This window comes from Molothrus ater, chromosome 10 (assembly GCF_012460135.2).
Source record: "Molothrus ater isolate BHLD 08-10-18 breed brown headed cowbird chromosome 10, BPBGC_Mater_1.1, whole genome shotgun sequence".
NCBI classification, from domain to species: Eukaryota; Metazoa; Chordata; class Aves; order Passeriformes; family Icteridae; genus Molothrus; species Molothrus ater.
The window spans coordinates 17,091,781-17,114,244 of NC_050487.2; the positions used below are offsets into that span (position 1 = coordinate 17,091,781).

The window sequence follows — 22,464 nt, forward strand, 5'->3', positions numbered from 1 at the left end:
GCAGGGGCCAAGGTGGGTGCTGTATGGGGTAGCTGAGGGAATCAATAACTGCTGAGGAGCTGGAGCTGGCCCTTGCCTCAGCCCCTCTGCCTTCAGTCTGTGACCAGGTGAGGATGTCCAAGTGCGCATTTCCCATCGGTGGATGAAAAAATTCAAACCCAAACCCCAACCTGCAGTGTCTTGATTGTGGTTTAAAAGCAAAAACTTTTTAAAAGAGGGAAGAAAAAAACTCCAAGTTCTCCCAAATCCTCTTTCCCTGGGTGACAGAACGAGCAGGGGCTGAGCGGGATCCGGGCCCGTCCCGATCGCTCCCGTCTGTTGCACGTGGCGCCGGGAGCACCATCCTGGCCCCGGAATGCGCAGGCGCCGTCGGGCCCGGACTACATCTCCCGGCAACCCCCGCGCCATGGCGGCCGCCCGCCTCCTTCCCGGCAGCGCCCGCCGTCCCTTCCGGCTTCGAGCGGCGGCGGCGGCTCCGCGGGGCGGGCCCGCCCCGCCATGGCGTCCTGCGCCGACATCCTTCGCTCCGAGTTCCCCGACTTGGACGGCGAGCTCTTCGCTTACGTGACGGGTGAGCGGCTCCCGCCTGCCCGCTGCGGCTCGGCCTCCCGCGGCGCCGCATGTCGCGACACCTCCCCCTGTGGCGGCAGCGCCCGAATCGCGACAGGCGGCGGGGAGGGGTGCGGTGGGGGGACCGGGAGGGTGCCACCTGTCGCGACAGCGGCGGGGTGTGCAGCGCCGGCGCCGTGTGCCCGCAGGGATCCTGCACGGCGGCGGGGCGGACTTCGAGTCGGTGGACGAGCTGGAGGAGGCGGTGGGCGCACTGCTGCGGGAGGTGTCGCAGGACACCAAGGACGACGGCGCCATCAGGGAGATCTGCCAGCGCCTCTTCAACACCCTGCAGCTGTAAGGGTACCCCGCGTCCCCTCGCACCTCCTCACCCCACTCACGCACCTCACCACCCTCCTCCTCCTCCTCCTCTCCGTAGGGACGAGGGCCAAGCCCAGCGCTGCAGCCAGGTGTTGCTGGATGCCCCCATCCAGCTTTCCCAGATCACGGATGGATACGGTGAGTGATGCCCTCGGCTCACGTCCTGCCATCGGGGTGCTGGAGCTCGGGAGGGCTCGGGGTACCGGGAGTGCTCTCCTGACCTTGGGAGGGGAGCCTCAGGCTCTCCCCCACAGCCACACGTCTGTTTCTCGTTCTGCTGCTGAGCTCCGGGCAGCAGTGCCCAGGGGTGAGCTGGGGTGAAGGTGGAGGTGGAGAGATGCCCTTTGGTCCCCTCATCCTGTCGGCAGAGGGATCAGTCGTGTCTGGGCATGGGTGGTCATTAAGGCAGGGCTTTGCCAAGCCTCCCTGCCACACGTGCTCACCAAGCCCAACCCCACCGTGTCCTTGCAGGCGACGCCAGCGCGGATCTGCTGCCGGGGCTGCTGCTGAAGAGAGGCCAGAGCTCGGTGAGTGAGGGCTGTGCCCTTCCTTGTGAGAACAGCTGACACATGGTGCTGCAGGTGCCCTGCCCTGCTTCAGTCCAGGTTGCCCTTGGAGAGCAGCCAAGGCAGGCAGCAGCCTGGCTAGGAGTATAGCTGCAGGGGGAACTGCTCCTTCTTGTCAAGCTCTACAATTTGGGGAACTCTTGACCTTGGTCTGGTGAAGGGACTCCAGATGAGTTAGTAGCTTATTAATCTGACGAGATCTATTTTGCTGTAATTTCTTAGTGAACTCTGACTTTTGCAAGGACCTTTGGCTCCTACAGCAAGGATTTGATTGAGAAAATAGGATGTCCCTGAATGACATCTTGAATATTCAGCGAGGGGTAAAGCCCGGGGTAATGGCAGGAGAGGAGGGTCTGACAGGTGGGAAGTTAGCAGAGGGCTGCTGCAGGGACATTTAAGCTCTAGGGCCATCTGTAGATTGTTGTGATTTGGGAAATAAGATCAAGAGCAGAGAAGTTTGGAAGTAGTTCCACTCCATGACCTGAGGAAATCAGGATGTGTGTATTGATGGAATGTGTAGCTGCTCAGGAGCAGCCTTGGCTTGCTGTCTGTGTTGGATGTGCCAAAGTCTGAGGATGGGTGAGGTGCAGGTGTACGTCCACAAAGCAAGGATGGCAGTAGCTGCACAGTGTGGGCAGTGTCATTGCAGGCTGGTCCTCCCAGAGCTCCCTTTCCATGGGTTAGTGTGTTGAGGATGAGAACCCTTCCCTTGGAGGCTGAGACCTAACACGATTCCCACGTGTCTGAACGGGAGCCTTAAGCAAAACCTGGCAGCTCTGGCTGGGTTTGGCACCACAGTTGTTACAGCTGGATTCACTTTCCAGCTCTCGTGTTTGCAATTCAAAAAAGGATCTTCAGAAAAATTGGAGATGATTCTGAGCAGGTCTGGGGAGGCCTGTCAAGCTTTGGAGGACGTCTTACTAGGAGATTCAGAAAGCTGGGTATGGTTTACAGAGTGACTCTGTCTGTAGGTGTGGAGTCACAGCTCTAGCAACAAGACTCTCTTCAGTCTGGCATGCAGGTCTCTAACGTGCTCTGGTGCCTGCAGAGTTGCCTAGAAATACCTAGGAGTGTTTTTGGTCAGCCACAAATATTTGACTCTGTGCGGGAGTAAGCTGGAGTGGGCTGAAAGCCTGGCCAAGACCAGAAGCCAGGTTTAAACACTTGGCACCTTCTTGCCTTCAGGGTTAATTAAATGCTTTTTGTCTCTGATCCACTGCTCAAGAAGAGTTTGTTCCAAACTGGCTAACGTTTAACGTGTTGGGAGGGGAAACACCTCATGGTGCACTTCAAGGGTGGGTGCAGGGTATGTCAGAAGAGGCACTGGGATGGCAGGTTGCTGCTGTTGAAGTGACTTGGCTGATCCAGATCCCTGGAACTACAGAAACTGACTTTGCAAGAAGGTCAGCCAAAACCTCTGTCTCGCAGAGGCAAAACTTGTGTATGAGCTGTTGATTTAGGACTTCATTCCTGAGGTAGCTTCCTGGCCTGATTAGCCTCCTCAAAATATGCTTGAATCTGTCCCACTTTCCCTGTCCTTCCTCCCTCCCTTTCTTCCAGGCTTGAGAGGTTGATTGATCTTTTTTCCTCCCCGAGCTGGGCTTTTGGGGGTTTTGCTGAAGATGCTCTGTCTTCTTCAAACTCTGTTCTGTGTCCCAGATGGTGAATGCCAAGAAACTGGAGAAGGCAGAAGCCAGGCTGAAAGCCAAGCAGGACAAGAGGCTGGAGCGGGATTCTCTGAAGTCATCTGGCCCTGTGTGAGTGTGCAGGGCACTTTGAACATCCCCATCCTGCTCTGCTGAGCATGGCTGGGATCTGGCTGTACCAGAGCTTTCCTGTTGAGCCCCCTCTCTGTGTTCTGTCTGTCCTCAGAGTCCTTGAGGAGGCATCTGCCAGCCAAGCTTCCAGCAAGAAGGAGACTCGCATGGAGTCGTCAGGCAAGAACAAGTCGTACGACGTGCGCATCGAGAACTTCGATGTGTCCTTCGGGGAGCGGTGAGTGCACTGGGGACTGGGACAGAGCCTGCCTGGGACTTTGGACTATGGGGGATTGAGGCTGGATTGGAGAGCAGTCGAGAAGTTACAGAGGGTGTGGCAAAGATCAGGAAGCAAGGTGGGCACTGACCCTATTGGCTTTGGGCAGGAGGAGCCTGTGATTTTTGCTTGACTGCAGCACAGCCTGAAATACAGCAGCGGCAGGTGGCTGTCAGTTATCCCCTCTTCATGGGACAGTCTGAGCAGGGAGCTGCCTGTTCCCTTGCTTCAGTGTCCTGCTGACGGGAGCAGACCTGAACCTGGCCTTCGGGCGGCGCTACGGGCTGGTGGGCAGGAACGGGCTGGGGAAGACCACGCTGCTGAAGATGATCGCCAGCCAGAGCCTGCGCATCCCCTCGCACATCAGCATCCTGCACGTGGAGCAGGAGGTGGCAGGGGATGACACACCAGCGCTGCAGAGTGTGCTGGAGTGTGACACCACTCGTGAGAGCCTGCTGCGGGAGGAGAGGGACCTGACAGCCAAGATCAGTTGTGGCAGGTGAGGTGATCCCCTGGACTTCCAGCCCTTCTGTGGCCTCCTCACCACAAGGTCTCATTCTGAGGTCTGTCCCTTCCAAAGCCAGGCTCTGGCAGGGTGGGCTGTATCTTGCCCACCTTAGTCCTGCCTGGGGAGATCAGCCTCCCCCAGCACTCAAACCCTGACTTGGTGAGTCCCACACACTCCTCCTTTTTCTGCCCTAGGGGAGAAGGGACAGAAGGTGCCAGACTGTCAGAGATCTATGCTAAGCTGGAGGAGATTGAAGCAGACAAGGCCCCAGCAAGGTGAGCCAGCCCTGCGAGCACTGCTGTGTGTTGGCATGGCCAGGGCTGAGCAGTGGTTTGGGGTATGGAAGGGTCATGCTGTGGCCCTGGGAATCCAGCATGTGGGGATGGGGTTTTCCCTGCTTTTCTTGTCTCTTCTCTGTCACAGCTCTGCTGGTTTAGGAATAGTTGGGCTTTCTGCTGAAGCTGGAGGGAATTTTTTTGCCCCCAATGGCTTTATAGGCTACAGGCTGCTGCTGCTGTCTGACCTCCCTAGGTTCCTGGTGCCTGGGGAGCATTTTTGGGATGATAGTGGTGGTGTGACTCTCTTCCTGGCCAAAGAGATGAAAACTCTTTGCAAATCTCCTGGGACTTCATGTGGATACTGTACCTGCTGGGCTGCATTTCCTAGCCAAGTGCTTCTCTCGGGTGTGCAGGGATATTTTCCTGCACCAGAATGGCTTTGAAATATGCAGCAGAGTTCCCTTGGTGGTTGTGGGTCTGAGACATTGGACTGTGCCCTGACATTGGATGCTGTTGCTGGATTCCAGTTCTCTCCCCTTTTCCCCAGGGCGTCCGTCATTCTTGCTGGGCTGGGCTTTAATGCAAAGATGCAACAACAGACAACCAAGTAAGTTCCCAAACTTTGGGCACTAAGGCAGTAATGAGGCTGGGGAAATGTTCCAGTTGAGCCCCAGGCACTACTGTGGCTGTAAGGAAGAGCAAGGGTTTATTCTTGCCCATCCAATGTGGTCTCCTGCCCTGGAGGTGCCTGTGGTCTCCTGCCACCTTTTCCTGCTGGACCTCAGATCTTGTACTGTGCCTGAAATCTTTGCAGGGACGAGTTATCTCTGGGTGACAGCAGAGCCAAAAGAGCCATGGGGGAGCAGGGATTCTGCAGGCAGGCAAACACAGTGGTTCTGTGTTGAACAGTAACTCCTCTCTGCATCTTCTCTCCTCAGAGAGTTTTCTGGAGGCTGGAGAATGAGACTGGCCTTAGCCAGAGCCCTGTTTGCCAGGTTGGTGTCCAGGCTTTCATGCTCTGGGGTTAAGCCTCCTTGTTGTCTGTGCTGCAGGGGTGCTGCCTGGGGGTCCTCTCAACCCAAGCTCTTGAGGTGGGGGGTGTTGGAGGCACTGCAGCTCTGTGTGTGTGATGAGACACTCTGCACTGACCCTGTGCCCCTTCTGCTTCTGATACCCATGTCTTGTTTTCCTCAGGCCAGATCTCCTTCTGCTGGATGGTAAGTTGATACTGTGAGTCCCCCTCTGACACTGCTGTGCCTGCCTGTGCCCTTCCTGGGGTTGAGAACATGCCATGGCCTTTATCTGTCTGCTCAAAATAGCCCTGTGTGATGGGCTGGCCTGGCAGCATGGTTGGCAGCAGTGGCACAGGGAATTCTGCCCGGGCAGCAGCTCTCACTGTGCTCAGCAGAGCCTTGCCCTCTGCTCCAGCCAGGTGGTCTGCATGTCATCCTGCCCCAAGTTTTGTTCCCTTTCCCTTACTAGTCCCTGGAATGCACCTTGGCTGTCAGTCTGTGCTGGGGGAAGTCCCTTCGCTGCAGAGCATGCCCAGGCTGGGTAGGGAGTCTGGGTGAGATGCTGCTGTGAGGAGCATCCCTGCCTGAGGCTCAGCCCCCGTGCACACGTGGCATTACACCCTACACATGAGTCCCCAGAGGCGGGCAGGGAAGGTCTCCAAGCAGGCTCTTTCCTCCCCAGTGCAGATCACTAGCTTTTCCTATGGGAAAAAAATATAATCCAGCCATCCCCATCCCTCCTGACCTCCTGGCCTTTTCCCCTTCCCTCAGAGCCAACGAACATGCTGGATGTGAGGGCAATTCTATGGCTGGAGAGCTACCTACAGGTATGGGGGGGGAGAAGACCTTGATACAAAGAAAGGGTGAGGGAGGGACGTGTCCTCACCTCCCTGAGTGATGGGACCAACTCCCGAGCTCTGGTTTGATGGTGCTCAGGCCTCCCTCGTGCTGTCTCCTCCAGACCTGGCAGTCGACCATCCTCGTGGTGTCCCACGACAGGAACTTCCTGAACGCGGTGGCCACGGACATCATCCACCTGCACTCGCAGCGGCTGGACATGTACCGTGGGGACTTCGAGAACTTCATCAAGATCAAGGAGGAGAGGCTCAAGAACCAGCAGCGAGAGTACGAGGCCCAGCAGCAGTACCGTGAGCACATCCAGGTACTGGGAGAAGCCAGTGGAGCTGGGCCATTCTTCTCCCAGCCTTGTCCCTTTCTCTCTGCCTTACTGCTGTAGGTTTGGCAATGAGCAAGGTGGCTGGTGCTGAAGGGGATTTGAGGCTTTTCTCTCTCGCAGGTTTTCATTGACCGCTTTCGCTACAACGCCAACCGGGCGTCCCAGGTCCAGAGCAAGCTCAAGCTGTTGGAGAAGCTGTGAGTGCCTGTCCTGCTCCTCTCTGGAGGTGGGAAAGGGGCACTGCTCATGGGAAGAAATGGAGGTTCCCAGGGAACCTGGCAGATACAGTTCTGGTTTGGACTTTTTGGGTGTGGTCCAGAGGCTTTAGTTAAGATGAGGTGTCACAGAGCTAAAGGCTCTACCTGGGCTTCTGGTGTGGGAGCAGGCCTACAGTGCAGAGCACCTTGGTTATATGTTTCCTCTTCTTTCAGGCCAGTGCTGAAACCTGTGGACAAGGAATCTGAGGTGATCATCAGGTAAGTGTCCCCTGAGCCATTGTTTGGAGGGCACCTGGCTCCATTTCTGACATGAACTTCTCCAGGGTGCTGTCCCAGCTGGGACAGCCACTCCTTTGTGTGGGCCAGTTTTACTCTGACAGGGAGACCAGACAAGTCTCCTCATTCAAGCTGGGTTCCCTCTTGGGGCCAGGGCTGCAGGTCTTTGTTGCTTTCTCCTGACCATCCTTCCCTGAGGCCCTGCATGGTAGGGAGCCCTCCTTGTCACCTGGGGGGTTACAGAAGTTGTTCTGGGTGGTTGGGAGTCTCTGAAGTTCCTGGCCATCTCTCTCCTCTTCCTGCCTCCTCAGGTTCCCCGATGGCTTTGAGAAGTTCTCCCCCCCAATCCTGCAGCTGGATGAAGTAGACTTTTATTATGAGCCAAGTCACTACATCTTTCATTCCCTCTCTGTCTCTGCCGACCTGGAGTCCCGCATCTGTGTGGTATGTGGGATGGCAGAATAATGGAGGCTGTGAGGGACCTTGGGAGGACCCTGCCCAAAGCAGGGATAGCTTTGATTATAGGTCAGGTTGCTCAGGTCCTTGTCCAGTTGAATTTTGGATGTTTCCAGGGAGGACTATTTCTTCCATTCAACTGGGTCCGATCAGAGCATTTGATCATCCTCATTTTGAGGAACATTGGGACATTTTTCTTGGTACTGTTTAGAACTTGTGATTTCATCCTTTCACTAGATACCTCTGGGAAGAGACTGAACCCGTATACAACTCCTGTTAGATGACAGCAGCCTGTAGTGGGGGCCCTGCTACGTTGAATGGGGCAGCAGACACTGTGCTTGCAGATGAGGCTGGGACTGGGTGATCCTTAGGCTTGAGAGTTGGGGAGGGAACATCTGGCACTGCTGCCAGAGCTGCTTGTCAATGATAGAAATGCAGCTTCCTGGTACACCATTTGTGCTCTGTCCTGCTTCTCCTCATCAATTGCAAGAACTGAAATTCCCTGATCATTGCCCCCTGCTCCTGCCTTCATGGATTTCACATTCTCCAATGCTGCTGCTGCTTCTCTAGGTTGGGGAAAACGGAGCTGGCAAGTCAACCATGCTAAAGATCTTGATGGGGGAGCTGGCACCAGTCAGAGGGATCAGACATGCTCACAGGTACCTGGTTGGAAGGGCTGGAGGACTGTGGAGGAATGGTGCAGCTGGGGGCCACGCATGTGCCCCCTTATGGCACTGCAGCTATGAATGCTGGTACCAGCTCCCAATCACTCTTCTCATTCTGCAGAAACCTAAAGATTGGTTATTTCAGCCAGCACCATGTGGATCAACTAGACTTGAATATCAGTGCTGTAGAGTTACTGGCAAGAAAGTTCCCAGGTGAGTTTTTGTTGATCCCAGAGGACCCTGTACTGTGCACGGAGGAGCATTGCTTTGTCCATGCTCCTGGGCAGAGGGCTCTGTCCCATTAGTGCTTAAGGGTCACTGCCAACACTGGGATAACTCCCCTTGTCCAGCCAAGTTCAGGTCATCAGCCATGAGAAGCAGAGGTAGCTGGTAGTCTGCAGATCTCAGGCTGGTGCCAAGTTTTGGGGGCAGATGAGCTGCTTTCCTGCTCATAGGATGAGCACTGGATGCCCCTTTCCCAGTTGCCAAAACCTCTGGTTCCTTTCTGGTTCCTTTCTCCATTACTTGACACAGTGACAGGGACTTGGGAGTAGCATCACTCGGTGTCAGTCACCAGCCCTGCAGCCCCTGTCCTGATTGTGTTAGTCAGGTTTTCCCTACAAACCCCTGCATGGGAGGGAATTGCCTGGAAGTGCCGCTGATCTCCCATTTGCTGGCCTGGCAGAGGCTGTCCAGCTGTGACCCTGTGTCACCAGATGTGCCATAGCTGTGTTGTGACCTGATCCTGCAGGGAAGACTGAGGAGGAGTACCGGCATCAGCTGGGGAGCTACGGCATCTCCGGGGAGCTGGCCGTGCGTCCCGTGGCCAGCCTGTCCGGGGGCCAGAAGAGTCGGGTGGCCTTTGCCCAGATGACTATGCCCTGGTAATGTTCTCCCAAATGCTGTTCATTTTTGCATGGCTTCATCTCTGCACCTTGTTTCACCAGGAGGAAAGCAAGCATCCAAGGACTTTCTGCTACCCCACAGAAGCCTTGTCCTTGGGGGTTTTTATGGAGAGGGAGGTGTCACCCTGGGGGGACTGTGTGGAAGGAGGCAGGTGGTTTTCTCCCACTGCTTTGGGCTCACAGGGATAAGAGGTGTCCCTGGGACTGGGCATTGCCAGTCCTGGGGCCAGGCACATGCCAATGGCTGTGGCTCTAAGCAGCTAAAGCAGCAGTCAGGGTGCAGACCCAGCCTGAGCCTGTTTCACTGCATCCTCAGAGCTGTCTTCTCTTCCAGTCCAAACTTCTACATCCTGGATGAGCCAACAAATCACCTGGACATGGAGACCATTGAGGCACTGGCAAAGGCACTGAATAAGTTCCGGGTAAGGTTCTCCCAGCAACATCCTGTGTTTTTCTAACACCTCCTGCAGCCTCCAGCTCAAGTTACTTGGTATCTCAGCCAGAGGCAGATGGTGAAATACCAGCAGTGACTTCAAGTCTAGGGCAGAATTTGGGAAATTAGTCACATTTCTGCCTTAGCCATCCATCCTGGTGGCTTGTTTTCATGATGGCTTTGGCTAGGAGTGGCTGAGAAGGGCAGTAGCAGCCCAGAGAGCACCTTGTCCCATCCTCACCTACACTCTGGCTTCTCACATGCCGTGTGCAGCTCCTAGCTTTGCCTTGAGGCCACTCAGATCTTCCTTAGGCACGTTTTATGCCTGATCTCCAAAGACAGCCTCCAGATACCACTGTGATCAACCTGGATCACACTGGTTGTTGCTCAGGTTGGGACAGTTTTCCAATGACAGAAAAGCTTAGCTGAGGCTGCTCAGGGCCCTACCCAGACACCTTTTCACTCTTACTGACTTTGTGTGGATTCTCTATCCTTGAAGTTGTTGGAGACCTGGAGAGCCAGTAACAAACCTTGCACTTGCCTTCTGAGAGAGGAGATTAAATATGTTACTGCTGCACATGGCTTCTCCATAGATGATCTGTCTGTCCCCCTGAAGGGAGGAAAAGCTGGGATGAGCTCCCTGCCAGTAAAATACTGTCAAGTTTCCCCTGGAGCTGATGGAAACCTGAAGTGCTGGGCACAGGCTAGACAGAGGCACAAGATCTCCATGCCACCAGTCCTGGGCCCTGGGTTATGCTCCGCTAAGTTCCCCAATTTCCCAATTGTGTATTGACAGGGTGGCATAATCCTGGTGTCCCATGACGAACGCTTCATCCGCCTGGTGTGTCAGGAGCTGTGGGTGTGTGAGAACGGCACCGTCACACGCATCGAGGGCGGCTTTGACCAGTACAGAGACATCCTGAAGGAGCAGTTCCGCAAGGAGGGTTTCCTATAAGGCAGGTGGGAGCCGGACTGTGCCAGGGGCTGGAGGGCAAAGCTCAGCCACCTCGGCTTCCATCCCAACTGTGCCTGGCAGAGTGCCAAGGACGCTGCTGCCCACATGGACCGTCAGCCATGCCATCAAACTGCCACCTGGCCTGCTCTCCCCTCCCGGGGCCGGCTGGAAGGACAGCGCGGGAGCACGAGCCTGGTGTGCGTGGCCAGGGGCACGCCAGGGCTCTGGCACTGGCCAGGGCTGTGCCTGGCACTGGGCACACTGGGAAGGCTGTGCCTGGAGCTGCTGCTGTGCCGAGAGGAGGGAAGGCAGAGCATCCTGACCCTCAGTTTAACTCCGTGCTCTGCAGGGCAGAAGAGCTGTTCTCCGTGTTTCTTCGCTTCACCCTCTGCCTTTTTCTTTCTTTGTTTTTTTGTTTAACTGCCTGAGCACTAGTCCGGCTCCATCACATGCTACTGTCCTCCCTGCTGCCTTGGAGGGAAACGAGGCATTTGCTGCTAAAAGTGACCCCTGCCTCTTCCCCAGCTCCCCGATGCCGGGGCTTGCTTACGTCTGTAGTGCCAAGGGAGCCAGAGCCCAGTTCTCCCGGGCGTGCTCCCTGCTCCTTTCCCTGTGCTGCTGCCGGTACTGCCTCGCTGCCTGCCTTGCCTTTGAGCCGGCTCGGGGGTGGACTGCCCTGGGGTGGGCTGCCCAGCATCCCTCCCTGCCCACCCACACAGAGGTTGTGGTGTAAATAAACCCAGGACACAGTGGGTACAATGCTCTCCTTTCCTTGGGGGGCTGTGGGACTTGATTTTGGAGGGGAGAGGGGGATTGTCCTGCTGTTGCCTCAAGCACAGGGCTGATAAGGGGGAGATGCTTTCCAGATTATTCTCTCTGAGTTAAATGGCAGCTCTGTGGTGCAGGTGAGGCTGTGACCTCCTGGATGGAGCATGCCAGTGTCCCACTGGGCAGTGGGAGGCCACCGGCCACCTTTCAGCGCATGCAGCTGGTGTGAGGCTGGCTTGGGTGTCAGCTCTGGAGGGTACCGGATCCAGTGGTGGTTTGGGGGGGAAATGGGCCCAGGGTGGGCAGGAGGAAGAGGGCAGAGCTTTAAATTACATTGAGCAGGGAATGGGGATCTGTTTCTGGGTGTCAGAGAGGAATCAGGAAACATCAATACCTTAGGAAGCAACAGGGTAATACCCATAAATTGTCTCAAAGGAATTATTAGACACGGCTTCTCCCAAATGGCAAAAGGCCCCCAGCTGAAGTGTCTCCACACCAAAGCATGCAGCATGGGTAACAAGCAAAATGAGTTGGAAACCATGGTGCTATTAAAAATCTATGACATAATTGCAATCAAAGAAACAGATGTGCCACACAACTGGAATACTGCAATGGGGGCTACAAGATTTCAGAAGAGAGGATGGGAAGGAGGGGCAGGGGTGTTGGACTCTCCTAAGGAAGGGACAGGTAGTGAAGAGCTGCCTCTGAGTAACAGCCATGAACAGGCTGAGAGCCTGTGGGTAAGAAATCAAGAACAGGACCAGCAAAAGACATCCTGTGTTTGGCATCTACTACAGGCTGCCGGTGGGAACGAGGGGGGTTGCTTGAGGTACGTTGGCAAACTCAGTGTATCTTCAAGTCCTGCATCCAAGTTGTTTAGGAAGATTTGAAGAGCACTGGCCTTAAAATTGAGCTCTGCAGAACCCCACAAGTGACTGGTCACCAGTCTGATGCCACCCCATTCACTATAACCTGATCCATGAGCCTACTGCTCACCCACCCAATGACATATTTATCCAGCTGTGTGCTGGACATTCTGTCCAGAAGAATCCTGGGAGACCGTATTGAAAACTTAACTGAACTCCACATTTTGTATCAAGGCTTCCCTAAATCAACTACTTGAGTCACCTTGTCCTTAAAGTAAGTTAAGTTTCTCAAGCAGAACTTTCCCCTCATGAACTTGTGCTGGCTGTGGCTGATGCCTGCGTTGTCCTTCAGGTATTTTCCCATAACTCAGAATAATCTCCATAATTTTACTAGGCACTGAAATGTGACTGATAGGCCTATATTGCCCAGGATCATCCCTCTAGCCCTTTCAGGGAAAATGTTTGCCAGTTTCCAGTTGAGTGGGATCTCTCCAGATTCCAATGGCAGTTCAAAAATCATTGAGAAGGGTCTCATGATGACATCTACCAGCTCTTTTGAGTACTCTTGGATGAATTCCTATAAAGGGATTCAGCTGGAACACAGATCCTGCACAAGTTTGGGATCGACTGGGAGTTTATCATTCTCACAGCCATGGTCCTCCAGCTCAGGGACCCCTAGAGCCCATCACTGGTGTTGAAAGTTGAAGTGAAGAAGGCATTAAGCATCTTTGCCTTGTCTATGTACCTACTTGGGGGGTGCCCATCCTCATCTAGCAACGAGAAAATATGAATTCTGGGGTGGCTTTTGCTGTTGACATATTTTGCAAAGAGGGAGTGACTTTTTACACAGGCAGATAGGGATGAAAGGAGGGGGGATGCCTTTAAAGTGAAAGAGGGGACACTTTGGATATTGGGATGAATTTCCTCCCTGGGAGCGTGTGGAGGCAGTGGCACAGGTTGGCCGGAGCAGCAGTGGCTGCCCCAGCCCTGGAGCTGTTCCAGGCCGTGTCGGACGGAGCAGCCCGGTGGGGTGGGGTGGGTGCCGGCCCGGCCCGGGCGCGCGGGGACCGTTCGAACGCGGAGTTCCCCCCGAGCCCCAACATTCCCTGAGCCGCGACCCCGCGCGGGCGCTGGGCGGTGCCGCGGCGTTGCCGTTGGCGGCGGGTCCGGGCGAGTCCAGCCCGGCTGCGCTCCCGTACTCGGTACCGGGAGGGGCGGACACTCACCGGCACCCCCCCGCACCGGGACGGCCGGGACGAGGCCCCGCCCCCGCCTTCCCCGCCACCAGGTGGTCCCGCCCCTGCGGCCGGGGCGGCGCTCGAGCCTCGTTCCCACCGGCGGCGGGCACCGCACCGCACCGCACCGGGACTGCTACCGGCACCGGGACTGCTACCGGCACCGGCACCGGCACCGGCATGAGCGCCGGCGGGCAGCCGGCGGAGCCCTGCCCCCGCGGCGGGCCGTGCTCGGCGGGGAGCAGCCCCGTGCCCAGCCCCGCGTCCCCGGCGCCCGAGGAGGTGAGCGGGGCGGCGGGGAGCGGATGGTGGTGGGGGGCGGCTGCGAGCTGGGCATCGGGGGTGCCCTCCGGAGCGGGGGGGGATCGTCTGTGTGTGCGGGAGGGGGGTGGGCTCGTGTGGCTGTGTGTGTGCGGGGGGGTCCCCCCTACGTGTGTGCGCGGGGGGGGAGTCCCTTCTGTGTGTGCGTGTGCTGGGGGGGTCCCCTCAGTGTGTGTGTGAAAGGGGGAGGGTGTCCCCTGTGTGTCTGTGTGTCCGGGCGGGTCCGCTCTCCGTGGCTGTGTGTGTGTACGGGGGGGTTCACTCTGTGTGTGTGTGTAGGGACAGGGGTGCCCTCTGTGTGCTGTGTGTGTGTACGGGGGGGTCCCTCGGTGTGGCCGTACGGGGGGGTCCCCTCGGTGTGGCCGTGTGGCGCGGGGGGGCTGTGGGTCCCTCCGTGTGTGTCTGTGTGTGCTGGGGAGGGGGTCGTGTGTTGCGGAGGGCCTCGTGGGGGAGCGCTGTGTGCGGGGGGGTGGCGGTGCTGGAGGGGGGAGCTTGCTGTGGAGGGCTGGGGGGGCTCTGTGTGTGTCTGAGTGTCTGTGTGTGCGCGGGGGGGGCGGCTCCGTGTGTGCCCGCGGGGGCTGTGCGTGGGAGAGGAGCCCTCGGGGGGCGGCTGTGAGCACGGGCGGGGGATGCCGCCCCGGGGGGGGCGGTGGCGGCACTCGGGGTCCCCATGAGGGGGCCCGGAGTGCTCCGGTGGGCTGGGGCTGCGGGGTGCCGGGGTGCCCGTGTGTGTGCAGGGGAGCGGGGGTGCTCCGCGCCGGTCCGGGGGGAGCGGGGGGTCCCGTGCCGGCGCGGTTGCCGCGGGCGCGGGGGTGTCGGTTTGGGGGGCGGGGTCCCCCCCGGCCGGTCGGCCGGGGCAGGACCGGCAGCGCGGCGCCATCTTGGGAGCCATCAGGTGCCCGGCGCGGGGACGGGCGGTGCGGGGGGGGCCGCCATCGACACCCCCTCCCATCCCCGGCCGCCGCCGCGGGGGGAGCGCCGCGGCCTGGCCCCGGCTCCCCCTTGATCGGCCGCGGGGTGCGGGGCTGCCCCGGTGGGGCGCTGGTGCTGCCGGCGGCGCCCGGCCCTCCCACCGCTCCCCCCGCGGGACCGAGCCCCGAGCGCGCCGGGCGCTGCCCCGGGAGCGTCCCCCGTCCCGGAGTCACCGCCCGTGGGTGGACATCCCGGCACCGGGCCCCCGAGCCGCTGATTCAGGCTCCGCCAGCGGCCGCCCGGCTCCGGGTGTCCCGGCATGTCGTCACGGTGTCGTCGCGTGTGTCCGGCCCTCCCTCCCCCCCCGCCCAGCCCCGCCGCCACCCCGCCCGGGATCTGGGTTTAAAGGGAAGGGCTGCATTTTCCTCGGCAGATGAGGAAGAGTTACGGGAAGGATGGGTGTTTGGGTGACCTCGATATTCTGTGCTTGTAAAACTGCCCGGTGGTCCAGGGCTGCCGCCAGAGCCGGCTGTGATATCGGCTTGGTTGGGATGTCCCGGGAATTTAATCCACTCGTGGTGTTCGTTGCAGCCACTTCAGAAACGGCGAAGAACTGTGGAGGATTTCAACCAGTTCTGCACCTTCGTTCTGGCCTATGCAGGCTACATCCCCTACCCTGAAGAGGTAAGTGGGCTTGCACAGTGTTCCTCTACAAAGACACTGGTTCTTCTGCTCTCCCTGCCGTGTGCAGACTCAGCTTCTAATCTTTGAGAATCATGGATTGGTTTGGGTTGGAAGGGACCTTAGAGATCATCTAGTTTCAACTCCCCTACCATGGGCAGGGGTGCTGCCCACTAGATCAGGTTGCTCAGGGCCCAACCAGTCTGGCCTTGGAGTTTGGGTAGATGCTGCTGGAGAGTCGTTCTCTCCTTACCCCAAATATCTGTGCTCTGGTCTCCTTGCTAATCCTTCATCTTCCCCTCTTGCCACTAGTATGTGCCCTGGACCCACGGAGGCAGCATGAGCCCCCAGAACAGCACGGGGAGCACTCAGGACAGCGACAGCTCAACCTCATCTCACTCCTCTGATGGCCACATCCCCATGGACAGTAGGAAGAGCAGGAATGCTGTGGCCAGGGGCGCTGTGGGCAGTGGCCTGCTAATGAGCAGCCCTGCCTTTTCCACCGCCTTCTACAACGTCCGGCCCCAGCAAATCAAACGGAAGAAGCCACCAGCAAAGAAACGCATTTTGGAGCAGGAGGTGAAGAAGAGGGTGCCGCTGAGTGCTTGGAAGGACTTTGGGGAAGAGCAGGATGGGGTGAAGCAGCTGGCTGCACTGGCAGGACAGCTGTCTCCTGTGAAAGAGGAGCTATTGGAGCCTTCCCTCAACCCACCTGGGGACCCCCAGCCCAACTCCCTCCTGGAGGAGCCAGTGATGGAGGAGAAGGACTCGATGTACGGAGCACAGGGAACTGAGAAGCCAGCAGATGATCCTCAGCTTAAGGAGCATGACTCCTTTTCTGGAGAGAGGAAAAGCCCTAGTCCCTGTAATACCTTGGACCAAAGCACAGGGGAAGATACAAGCAGAGAGACCTCCCAGTTCAGTGGTAAGTGCCTGGGGGACTGCAGAGGGTCCTGTTGTGCTGCAGCCAGTGCCAAACATTGTCCCTCCCTCAGCTGGAGCCACCCTTGCTGGCCACAGGGAGGGCCTGTCTGTAGCCCAAGTTTTTCCCAGTAAGAGGAATACTTTTGGGACCTGGGGGACTGAGGAGCAGAGGGCAGGAAGCTGACCAGGCCTTTGGTAGCTCTGTTCTGCAGAGCAAGCTATGCAGACCTGAAACAGGTCTGAAGTGTGGTGTAGGGCTGCCTTACTCATCTGATTTTGGGTTTTTTTTCTTTTTCCCTCTTTTGCAACTTTAGCAGTTGAATTCGCAGAAGTTCCTAACACCAAAGCAGAAGGTGAGTGGGGGGCTGTCCCATTTAACAGCAGTAGAACTGGCTGGTGTGGCCACAGCCAGACCTGCAGCTGGTAAGGCGGTATCTGAGCCATGTCTCTCTCTCTCCCCGAGCAGATGATGATGCCTGGGATCTGATCACTTGCTTCTGCATGAAGCCCTTCGCAGGGAGGCCCATGATCGAATGTAACGAATGCGCTACCTGGATCCACCTCTCCTGTGCCAAGATCCGCAAATCCAACGTGCCTGACATTTTCATCTGCCAGCGGTGCCGCGATGCCAAGCAGGAGATTCGCCGCTCCAACCGAGCCCGGACAGTGCCCCGCAAGCGCCTCGTTGACTGATGCTCCTGCAGAGCAGGGAGGCCGGGGGTCCCCTTTTAACCTGAAGACTTAGACAATCAATGCACTGGCAGGGGAGGGGCTGGGACACAGGGCCGGACTGTCCCCCTCACACCTCTGGCCCCTGAAAGCTGCCCTGCGTGTTCTCCCCGAGGATCGGATCGGCCACAGAGCTCGGTTATCCCAGAAGTGTGCAGGGGATGGGAGGGTGGTCCAGATGCTCATCCCTGTGGGTGGTGTGTTAGTGTTTGTGATCTCCTGGGGCCCCACATGCACTAACTGTTGGATCCCACCTCCTCCTCACAGCCCCTCCAAAGAGCCCTGCCCATGTGCCTTCTGCACTTTCCCTGGGGGATGCAGGCCCCGCTCCTGTCCTGGTGACACTCAGCTCAGCCCCTACCTGCCAGTCCCCATGACTATAATTCTTAACTGGGTTCTTTCCTACTTGCACATCTGGTTACTGTGGGACCACAGCTGGGGGCAGGGTGTGGGGCAGCCCCCTGTCACACAGCAGCCCCCAGGCTCGTCCCTGTGCCTCTCTCCTCCTGTGGAAAGCCTGGGCCCCAAAAGTGCTTTATGTTTTTATAGTTAATTTGTATTATAGTTACTTTGTATTATAGTTACTTTGTATTATAGTTACTTTGTATTATAGCAAATTCTGGTCCTTGCCCTGTGGAGTGTGACTGGAGTCTTATGTATATAATAAATACTTTTGCCATAACAGTGGTGGCTTTGACATAGGTCAGTGACCTTGATTCTCATGTTCCTTGGGGACCCAAGTGCTCCCCTGCTTCCCTTCTGCTGCGGCTGGGAGGGGACCCAGTGTAGGGACACCTCTCAGCCCTGCTACTCCCCCAGGTAAATCCCAAGCTGCACAAACAACAGGAAACGAGCAGACCAGTGCATCTATGTTTAATCTGGGAATGACCACCTCCCACACTACTGCAGTTTACAGGGATGCTCCATGGGTAGGTTCTCAGGAGTTGCATGGCCTGGGGGACGACCTCTTCAGTAGGAATCATGTTCCAGAGCCTGCTGCCATCTCATGGGGAATGTCATGGGTTATTCCACAGACGCAGCAGGTCAAATGGCTCAGGGAGGAAGGGTGTCCTTGTGCCTTTGATGCTTAAGGCACATCACTGGCTCAAAAGGAGAGTTTTGCTCTTGGGCTCTGACAAACCTTCCTTGTCTCTGTCTCCACTCTGGAGTGCAGTTAGAAATTAGTCCTGACAGCAACTGAGGTGTGAAAGGTTCCAGTTTTCTCCACAAAATAAGCCTCTAATTCCAACACAGAGATGTCATTGGTTTCATTTGCAGATCCAGACATGTGTCAGCTTCCATCAGGCATGCTGTTGGGACAGGTGGGAGATGCAGGGAGGGTGACAGGACAAGAAGGCTCTGGGGTCTGAGTGCTGACCTTGGGCAGCAAGAAGGCACTGTTTGTGGGGACCCTTACCAAGCAGGGTCCTGCTGGTACAACTTTTCCGTTCCAAGGCTATAAACGGTTCAGGAACAGCAACTAACCTGGGTATAACTTCTATGCTAGGGAACAAAGCTGGAGTTAGGCAACCAAACAAGTATCCAGTCGAGGTAGGCAGGCAGTGGTTTATTCCTCCTTGGCCCACACAGAGCTGCCTGCCTTCTGCTCCAGGTGGGGAATCACTGCCTCCGTGTAAAACTTCTCCAGCTTGGGCACTGTCTTCCCCCAGAACTCCCTGTCAAACTCCACGGGGACCACAGCTGTCTCCTTGTTGGTGTGCACCACAAAGTCAGCCCTCTGCAAGCCAGTGGTTCCCAGCTGGCACTGGACCTGGGTGAAGTAGGGATGATTCTTCTTCAGGACATAGGAATCCCCATCCACCTCCAGGCAGAAGTCCTTGTCCTTGCAGGCCTCACGCACCGTCCTGTTCCTATGCTTGTAGGGACACTTCACCTCCAGGAGCCCCAGGTCCTTCCCTGTGGCTGGATCCTTGATGATCCCATCCGGGCTGGCAGCAAGCCAACTCTTCTCAGGGTGGATGAAGAGGCCACAGTCCTCCACTTGCACTGGCTTGCCCCCCTTCTGTAACTTCTGCTTGTAGGCCTCCACAGCCACCTTCTCATTGCGGATCCCCCAGGACATGGCTGGGGTCTGCACCTTGGAGCCAGAGCCCACCACCTCTTTTAGGTATGACTTGGGTACCTCGTCTGTCTTGCTGTTGGCAAACCTGCTGTTGGCAATTTTGGGGGCCACGGAGGCGGTGATGCGGTTCTCCCGCCACTCGTACCACTTGGGGTTCTCCCGCTGGCCCCGGGTCTCCTTCTCCACCCTTGGGATGTCTTGGCTCCTTACAGGGGGCAGGAACTGGTCACAGGCCTTCTTCTGTGGGTACAGCTCAGTTCTGGCAGGACCAGTGGCTCCCTTGGCATCAGGTGCCTTCTGGGCTGTAGAACTCCTGCTGGGTGCTCTGCTCTTGTCCCCAGCATCGCCTCGGGCTCCGCGGGATGCTGTGGATCTTGGCTGAGCAGAGTCTGCCTTTGTCCCCCGGCCCTGCGTGGGGGTGGCAGCCTTGGCAGCCGAAGTGCTTCGGGACTGGCTCCCTGCAGCTGTGGCCTTGGCCCGGGTGGCTGAAGTGGAAGGTGGGGGTGCAGCGGGAGCAGTTTTGGAGGCGGTTGTGGCCGGTCGGGGGGATGATGTGCCGGCAGACTCCTTCCTGGGTCTCCCCATTGCTACAAGTCAGAGGATCTTGTACTGTGGACATGAAATAAAGTTTAATGCAGATCTTCACAACACTTATTTCCCTTTCCTTAGCCCTCCCTGCGCCTGCTCCAGGGCACACCGTGTCCCTGCCAGAACTGCTACTCCCACACCTTCCCTCGGCTCACGTGTCTCGGTGGAATGGCAGCAGGCCCAGCTGGGGTGCTTGTTCTCACCCTCCTTCCCGCATCCCAGCCCGGGCCGCCCCGAGGATAGGGCGGGGGCACAGCGGAGCCATCCCCGCCGGGAGCGGTGCCGCAGGAGCCGCTTCTGCCCGGGGACCAGGCGCGTTCCCCGCGGGCCCATCCGCTCGGCCAGCGGGGTGCCGGGAACCCCCAGCACCACCCCGGGGAGTCCGGGCGCGCTCCGGGACCGCGGTGCGGAGCTCCCCGCCCGCTGCCGCCGCTCTCACCGCTCCGCCGCCGCCGCCGCTCCGGAAGCGCGTCCCGCCTTCCCCACGTGCCGCAGGGGCGGCGGCCCGAGGCTGCGGGAGGGAGGGCGGTGCGGGGCCGGGCCGGGCCGGGCCGGGCCGGGAGCAGCCGTCGGTCAAGCCCCCGGTCCCCGCTAGAGGGAAGCAGCCGCTCGGGCATTGGCGCCGCTGGATGTGTCCGGGCATGCCCGCTCCGTTCCGGCCCGACATCCCCCTGCCTTCCTCCGCATCACGCTCCCCGGCACCCCCGGACATTTTATGCTGGGCTGGGGACAAACTCCGCAGCCTCGTCCGTGGGTACGGGTCCGAGCCCGGCCCTCGCGTAGCCCATCCCCGCCCGTGGGCAGAGGGCTGAGCCTCCCGAGCTCCACTGTGAAGGGACAGGCTGACCTGACGCGACCCCGCCCCGGTGGCCCAAGCTGGTCTGATCCTCCACGTCCCACCGCGAGCAGACGTTCGGGAGAAGGGCAGGAGCCGGAGCGGCGATCCCCACCTGGAGCGATCCCCACCTGGAGCGATCCCCACCTGGAGCGCCCGCTGTGCTGCTGTGAGCAGGGCCGGGCGCAGGGACGGCACAGCCCCACCCCGAAGCTCGTCGAGGGCTCGGCCCCGTGCGGGAAGCAGAGAGAGGCGTCACGGCACGCGAGTTTCGGGTTCCTCAAATCCCGGCAGTTTCGGTTTCTCTGGAGAGGCTGGCGCCGCCGAGCGAGCCCCGGCGGGGAGGCTGCCGAGAGCTCGATCCCCCTGGGCCCGCCCCACGGCTGGGAGCCCCTGTTGTTTTCGGCTGCCGAAAGCAAATCCAGCAGCCGCCGGTTTGGCCTGGGTCTGTGTCAGAGCCAGCCCCACAGGGGCTTCCAGTCCCCCCATCTACCTCTGCCAGCATGCTGGGAAGATTTCGCTTAGGCAGGCTGAAGTGCTGACAGCATTCCCAGCCCCTCTCCCCAAGGATCCCAGATGTCTCCAGCAGCCATCTCTAGCTCTGCTGATGTGTCCTTTCATTTCCTCCCTCCAGGCCCTCTGTAACTCCCCACAGCAGGGCAAACCAGTATTACCTAGGTTAAGCCAAAGTGTGCCTGATTTTGACCAGAAACACCACTGGCACCTTCCTCCTCCATGGCTGCTCATCCCCAGGATTTGGTTTAGTTCTTGTTTATTATGGAGCAGCTAAACAGGATGCCCCTGCCCCTCTCCCTGCAGGCAAGCCTGTGCCATCTTCAGCAAGGCCTGACGAGTTGCAGCTGCATTGAGCACAGCTCCTGCCAGCCTGGGTTTTGGGTTATTTCCCAAAATAACTCAACTCACACTAAATTCACGGGGTTTGTCAGCTACTCAGGACCTGAGAGCATCTGTAAAATCTCTGTGGTCTGTGCCCCCTCCATCAAGCCCTATCAATGGCTGATAATTCGGCTCCAGGGAGAGGTGATTTGAGGATAAACAACCAGATCCTGATTGGGTAAAACCCTTGGGTTGTGCTGCAGCTGCTGGTGAGGTGTTGCTGGGGTGTGAAGGAGCTGAATGGAGCCATTGGGCTGAGCTGGGTCTCTGTTTGCAGAGTTTGACATATATTAGCTCAGCACTCTGCTGAAGAGCAATGCCAAACTCTCCAGGTCTGATTGTGTCTGTGATGAGCTGCTGTCGGGAAGCTGCGACAGTGCCGAGCAGGGACACAAATGCCTGATGCTGCTGGGAGCAGATTGGGATGGAGCCCTTCTGAGTCTCCTGCTGAAGCTGCCCACACGCTGGGGAGACAGACCCAGCTGTGTCCCCAGTGTTGCTCAGGCCATTGTCACTCACCTGCTGTCACACCGGGGCCGACCTCTGACGCTGGGGGCTGGCCAAGCTCCAGCACCCCGGCTGGTGGCACTGAACCAGTGCTCGCATTTGGATGCTTTTTTCACCTCAGCTTGGCCTAGAAATGATATCTCAGAGAAAAATCAAAGCTTGTGGGTTTTTTTCTGGGGCTGGAGTGGCTGTGGCGCTTGCTGTGATGATGGGAGTGGGAGTCCCATGCACATTGCAGGCTGTGAGGATGTGTTGCGGTGTGTGTGGGGCCTCCAGCAGCTCCCAGAGCTGGTGGCTGTCACGGGGGGATAACACATGGATTAGCATCCTTCTCCTGTGGTCGTAAAGCAGAGGGAATGGGAGCAGCTGCACACTTCAGCTCTCCTCTCTGCACTGGGAGGGGAAGTGATGTGCCACGGGGCATCTCACATGGGGGAGGGAATGGCTCAGAGTGCTCTAGCAAGGGCCCTAGGGATGCACAGAGTGCCTCTTGGCCAGATAATTGTTGGCTAACGCTCCGGGTGAGGGGTCAGGAAGGAGGAATGCGTCTCATGCCACCGTGTGCAGCCTGGGGCATCTTCCAGCGAGATTTCCGAGATTTCCGTGCCTTGTTCCTGCTGTCACCTGTGAAACCCGTGTCAAGGAGCTGCAGCTGCAGTGGCATATGGGTCAGCTCAGAGGTGAGATCTAAAAATACCTGCTGA

At 58.0% G+C, this 22,464-nt stretch overlaps 3 protein-coding genes across 6 annotated transcripts; 2 read left to right on the plus strand and 1 right to left on the minus strand.

The window, feature by feature from the left end:
• The first annotated feature begins 488 nt into the window (after positions 1-488).
• Positions 489-11,166, plus strand: ABCF3 (ATP binding cassette subfamily F member 3). Its single transcript, XM_036389097.2, has 21 exons — positions 489-571; positions 759-906; positions 989-1,068; positions 1,402-1,457; positions 3,156-3,253; positions 3,369-3,491; positions 3,763-4,029; positions 4,233-4,313; positions 4,864-4,923; positions 5,255-5,311; positions 5,511-5,533; positions 6,101-6,156; positions 6,291-6,491; positions 6,627-6,703; positions 6,938-6,982; positions 7,312-7,444; positions 8,027-8,115; positions 8,243-8,334; positions 8,873-9,005; positions 9,361-9,448; positions 10,256-11,166. The coding sequence occupies exons 1-21, from the start codon at positions 499-501 to the stop codon at positions 10,412-10,414; spliced, it is 2,139 nt and encodes a 712-aa protein (XP_036244990.1). The 5' UTR covers positions 489-498; the 3' UTR covers positions 10,415-11,166.
• A 2,285-nt stretch (positions 11,167-13,451) lies between these two features.
• LOC118690324 (PHD finger protein 13-like) lies at positions 13,452-17,547 on the plus strand. The gene is made up of 5 exons (XM_036389152.2): positions 13,452-13,565; positions 15,108-15,200; positions 15,510-16,122; positions 16,436-16,474; positions 16,588-17,547. The coding sequence occupies exons 1-5, from the start codon at positions 13,464-13,466 to the stop codon at positions 16,812-16,814; spliced, it is 1,074 nt and encodes a 357-aa protein (XP_036245045.1). The 5' UTR covers positions 13,452-13,463; the 3' UTR covers positions 16,815-17,547.
• Positions 17,548-17,706: 159 nt separating this feature from the next.
• LOC118690322 (uncharacterized) lies at positions 17,707-20,616 on the minus strand. Of its 4 annotated transcripts, none has more exons than XM_036389151.1 (2): positions 20,504-20,616; positions 17,707-19,542 (listed from the first exon to the last, which is right to left on the minus strand). In XM_036389151.1, exon 2 carries the CDS (start codon positions 19,516-19,518, stop codon positions 18,418-18,420), a length of 1,101 nt encoding a protein of 366 aa, XP_036245044.1. In that variant the 5' UTR covers positions 19,519-19,542; positions 20,504-20,616; the 3' UTR covers positions 17,707-18,417. The 4 variants fall into 4 exon arrangements, with proteins under 4 accessions (XP_036245044.1, XP_036245043.1, XP_036245042.1 ...); XM_036389150.1 differs by having other exon boundaries at positions 20,488-20,616; XM_036389149.1 differs by lacking the exon at positions 20,504-20,616 and adding an exon at positions 20,369-20,479.
• Positions 20,617-22,464: the final 1,848 nt, after the last annotated feature.